Source organism: Pseudoliparis swirei, chromosome 2 (genome assembly GCF_029220125.1).
Source record: "Pseudoliparis swirei isolate HS2019 ecotype Mariana Trench chromosome 2, NWPU_hadal_v1, whole genome shotgun sequence".
Lineage (NCBI taxonomy): Eukaryota > Metazoa > Chordata > Actinopteri > Perciformes > Liparidae > Pseudoliparis > Pseudoliparis swirei.
Genome location: NC_079389.1, coordinates 15,072,892 through 15,078,275, shown reverse-complemented (window position 1 = coordinate 15,078,275; position 5,384 = coordinate 15,072,892). Strand labels below are relative to the sequence as shown.

The following is a 5,384-nucleotide window of genomic DNA, read 5'->3' as shown; positions in this document are numbered from 1 at the left end:
AAATTATATGTTGTTGTAATGTCAAAATGTTTATCAAAACAATATATCAAAGATTTTTACAAAGGTATTTCCTTCCTCTTGCATTGAACCACCATGAAGAGCAAACCCAATGAATCTAAGTCTTGTGTCATTAAATACATGTTTAAGTGGCCCCATAACAATGGCACCTCTCAAACAACAGCCCTTCGCCATGTTGGCGGGTTTCAAGGTTGTTTTTTGAAGGTGACGAAATAACATGCACTTTTTTTGTTTTGGACAAAAAAGTTGCACCATGACGTCCTGACTCACCCCAGGCTGAGTCGTTCGTTTTTATAAGACGACCCGTTTTTGGTATGGAGCCGAGTGCATCCTGACGCTCCTCCTCATGGGGAGGGGGAGGGGTCAAGCGCACCAGTGGGATACCCATATATATCGGCCTATATCAGTTGTTTGCTTACAGACAAGCAACTGATCCCCCTGCCGCACGCACACACACTTACACGTTACGTTAAGCTGCGTTCTCAACGAGTGGTAAATATGGAGGTGAGTTGCTTTATTGGTATTTTTAGGACTGTTAGGTATTTTTAGGACTGTTAGGACTGTGCTTGAGGCTGTTTAATGGCAATTAATGTCGATTTATTTTAGGTTAAATTATGTTTCACTCCTGTTTACAGTGGTATATAATTAACTATATTCATTGTATCATTGCGTTGAAATAAATACATTCAATGATGAAGATTAACTTGAGGGAAGTTGAATTTAAACTAAACTCTAAAGTTAGCAGAATGCACCTTTAAAAAAAGAGAGGAATTCTGTAAAGGAATGTAAAAAACGATCTAAATCTCAATTCTTTTTTAACTTTTTGATTCTTTTCTCTTTCAGTTCGACATATCTTTTGACTTCTCTTACAATAGTACTGACAACATCTCTGAGGAGTCGGGAGACTTTGACATGGACGGCGAGGAGCCATGTGACAGAGTGGTGAGAAACCACTTCAACAAGATCTTCCTCCCAACAGTTTACGGAATTATATTCGTCCTGGGAATCATTGGCAATGGATTAGTCATCGTGGTCATGGGTTATCAGAAGAAGGTGAAAACAATGACGGACAAGTACCGGCTCCATCTCTCCGTGGCGGACCTCCTGTTGGTCCTCACGCTGCCCTTCTGGGCTGTGGATGCAGCAAAAACCTGGTACTTTGGGAGTTTCCTCTGTGTGTCGGTGCACATGATCTACACAGTGAACCTGTACAGCAGCGTGTTGATCCTGGCTTTCATCAGTCTAGACCGATACTTGGCAGTTGTGCGGGCCACCAACAGCCAAGCCACAAGGAAGCTGCTTGCGAGCAGAGTGATCTATGTGGGGGTGTGGCTGCCTGCAGCTCTGCTGACTGTACCTGACCTGGTGTTTGCCAGGCTGCAAAATAGGGAGTCATCAAACTTCCCCTTTTTAAACGAAAGCATGGAGTCGACAGACTCCAGGATAGTCTGCCAGCACATCTACCCGATAGAAGACAGTCGCAAATGGACAGTTGGTTTCCGCTTCCAGCACATCATAGTGGGCTTCATACTGCCCGGTCTGGTCATCCTCATCTGCTACTGCATCATCATCTCCAAGCTGTCGCAAGGCTCCAAGGGCCAGGCTCTGAAGAGGAAAGCGGTGAAGACCACGATCATCCTCATGGTTTGTTTTTTCTCCTGCTGGCTGCCCTACTGTGTTGGCATCTTTTTGGACAACCTGATGATGCTGAAAGTGATTTCTTCCCCTTGTCAACTGCAACATGCGGTGGAGACGTGGATTTCTATCACAGAGCCACTGGCCTATTTCCACTGCTGCCTCAACCCCATCCTCTATGCTTTCCTGGGAGTTAAGTTCAAGACATCAGCCAGGAGTGTACTGACAGCCAGCAGCAGATCAAGTCAGAAAGTAACTCTGATGACCAAAAAGCGAGGGCCAATTTCCTCTGTCTCAACTGAGTCTGAGTCCTCAAGTGTTTTGTCAAGTTAACAACGAGTCAAACTGCCTTTATACTCTCAGGAGTACAAAAAAAACTAAGCTTCAATTTCAAAGAACTTACTACATTTTGTACAGATGAAAAAAAAGAAAAGAAAAGAAGAGTTGTATACTTTTTGATTTGTTCGCAATTGTGTTGTCATTGCAATTTGTGCAAGTTTGATGTTCCTCAAAGCAGATAGTGTCCGCAGGCAGTGCCTCATTTCCATTCACTTAGCTTTACAAATTAAAATCTATTTTCTCTGTTTTCATCTTTACAATCCGCGCTGCTGTATCAAAGCTCAGGCATACAATGCCCTCCTCTGTTTTCATGGATGGTCGCTGCTCGTAGAAACCTGTACATAGTTTGTAGAATGTGTGTGTTCGCACTTAGACCGTGTGATTATTTGAAAGCTATTATTTATTGCCGTCATTCACACTGGATGTTTTGTTAAAGAACAACACTTTATGCTGCTTCTCTTTTTTTTACCATTTGTAATCTGTTTTATGTAAATAAATAAAAGAAATCTGTGCTTTTCATATTGTGTGGTGTGCATTTTTACCTTAAACCAGCTCCTCCCTCCCTGAGGGGGTGGGGGGTGAGTTGTGTGTGTTGGAGGGAGAGAATGTGGGGGAGGGGGGGGGGTCAACCCAAATGTCTCCACCTGATCTGGCTAGAAAGCAGAAGGAGGACTGAGCAGACCAGCCCTGTAATTGCAAGAACATCTGTGCACTTTTACATCTTAAGCAGCCATGACACAAAAGCTCACATCTTTGGTTATAATTAGCAACCATATGGCTCCTTAACAAAGGAAATAGCATGTTAAGTTCTCCTTTTAGTTCCAGTTTTCTTTTTTTCAGTTTGCAAGATATACTGCCTCCATTATGATTGGCTTGTAAACAAGCATCCTCATTCACTTTACACAGTGGGTCAGTGGGTCAATTTAGCAATTTCCCTGCTCCCAAAACATAATAGTATTCAGGACACAGGTTATATATTCTGAAGATGCAAATGGTCAAACACAGTCTTTGTTTAGCACTCATGCAATAAATCATTGGCAATAAATCTGGTGGAATTACATATGACACGATAAGACGTAAAGTTGACAAGTTTCGGACACGCTGACATCAATCTTTTTGTGGTCACTCCTATCTTCACTACGTACTAGACGTAATCTGGGTGGACTGGTGACAGCATGATGGTCAAGTTGGAGACCAAAGGGAGCTGGCAACAATAGATGTCAAGGAGAATGGAGTCGTTAAATGGCCACTGAGAAATGTAATGCTGGCATCCATTCAAAACTCCAATGGAGGGACATTTCCATTACTTTACATGTAAAAAGGTGTGAATTGCCCCCATCAGGCCACAAGGCTAATGGGTATGTTGGTGCTCTGGCCTCTCACAGAGCAACAGCATTAAACAAAAGGTTCTTTTTCAGTTGGAAATGTTCTCAGATGTTTCAGAATTAGCTTAAGAGCTGCGCTGCCTCTGTCTGTGAAGGGACCGATCTGTGATTAACACTTCGAGTGTTCAGATGAATGCACTTCAGCTGCTTCTTTCACCGGCATCAGGATGGGGTCGTTAGAGGCGTTATGATCATACCAATGACCATTCACACAGAATATGCAGGGCTAAACCGGGAACTGATTACAATTGTGGATTATTTCATGTCAGATGTCTCAAATACAAATGGTTGAAATGTACAGATATTAAGAATTATTTCAAAAATAATAACTGTTGCAAACTCAAAAGGGTCGAAAAATATATAAATTAAACTCGAAACCCTTCTTAAAAAATTGCCCTCGAGATATAAAAGCTTTATAAAGACAACAGGAAGGACGTTGTTCACAAACAACACAACAACATGAAGCCATTTCATTTGACTTCACCACATTTTAAAGTTATTTGTTTTTATGATTTTACTGATTATTTTGCTCCTGTGGATGTATTGCATACCCTTTTCTAAACACATAACCATTATCACCATACCAAAACATAATCCTTATATCCAAAGTGTCCACTTGAATGCAGAAAGAGTACTCACAGCCCCTTTGGGAAAAAAACCCTGGGTTGCAAGAAGGTGTCCGTTCATTTATAATTATAAAAGTGTCTCTGTGGGATGCGAAACTATTCACTGGCCGACAACATATATTGCCTCCTCCGTATAACGTGTTTATTTCAGACTTTTTAACACGATAGTATCCTCATGAGACAGCAGCCATCGCTGCATCAAATTCCAATGCAAATTTCTTGCAAAATTCCAACCTTTCTGACATCAAATATATTTGTTAAAACAAACTCATGTGATTGTGTTGAAGAAGTGAGGAGTCTCTTGTTTGTTGTGTGGGTTAAAGGGCAACGCTGTTGAAAAGAACAGGAACTGCTTTCTATTGGGGGTTCATTACCAGTCTGCATCTAAGTTTCTAACTGCAACATGAGACCATTGTCCAGAATCTGTAGGGTCTCATTTAAGTTTTGTTATTGAGATATCTTAAACTTACGAGAGGTAGTATAAGTACCAGTAAGTGCAGAGATTGGTTTAAAAGCCTATAGCTATGGATGAAAGGTAAATAAATACCACAGGTTCCTTTTGGGCATTGACCTGCTCCACTAATGGCTACATTGTTTTGGTTGGAAAGTGAGTAGCAGGAAGGCTGTTTCCTGCATCAGGAGCTAACTGTGGCCAACAGCCTGAGAAAAGCTTTGATGACCCCTCACTGTATTCAAACCACCAACACTCTATGCTCGGCCATTCCTGCAAAGGTCACTGAACTTAGTGCACTCGACCAAAGGCATGGCATAGGGGTGTTTGAATGCATGTTGTTGCACGTGGGAATTTGGATTTACTTACTTCCGATATTTAACGTTTTAAAATACTTTAGAGCCCAGCCTACAATTTTCTTAAGGTGGTCGATGAGCTATTCTTTTATTGTTGGTCATTTGTGAATTATATATATATTTACAACTATTTATTTGTGCTACCTGTATACATACCAGTTATATCAATGCTTTACCTTTATTTGTCCAGTTGTGTTATATTTTTTCCTAGCTGTTATATATATATATATATATATATCTTCACATCTTCATATATATAAAAAATATCATGCAGTCACTTGATTTGGATTTTCTGAAGGCTATGTCCTTTTTGTCATGCTATTCAGATATGTCATTCATCAAAATAGCCTACTTATTTCTATTTCTCTATCCCATTTCGTCGCAGTAAATATAAGTATGATCGAATTGACCAGAGATTGGGTTAAAGCCATTTTCCATGAGTTGTTTCGATGATTGTGTCTATCCCGCGGGCAGGCATGACCAAGTAAGGCAGTCGGAACTACTCTTTAAAGACATTCGTTTCGAGCCGAAACCCAAAGCATCCGGTATGCGGTGCTCCGTCAAAACAAGTCCT

General features: G+C 41.0%; 1 protein-coding gene across 1 annotated transcript; it reads left to right on the top strand.

Moving 5' to 3' along the window:
• Positions 1–470: 470 nt before the first annotated feature.
• Positions 471–2,509, top strand: cxcr4b (chemokine (C-X-C motif), receptor 4b). The gene is made up of 2 exons (XM_056431686.1): positions 471–522; positions 862–2,509. The coding sequence occupies exons 1-2, from the start codon at positions 517–519 to the stop codon at positions 1,984–1,986; spliced, it is 1,131 nt and encodes a 376-aa protein (XP_056287661.1). The 5' UTR covers positions 471–516; the 3' UTR covers positions 1,987–2,509.
• Positions 2,510–5,384: the final 2,875 nt, after the last annotated feature.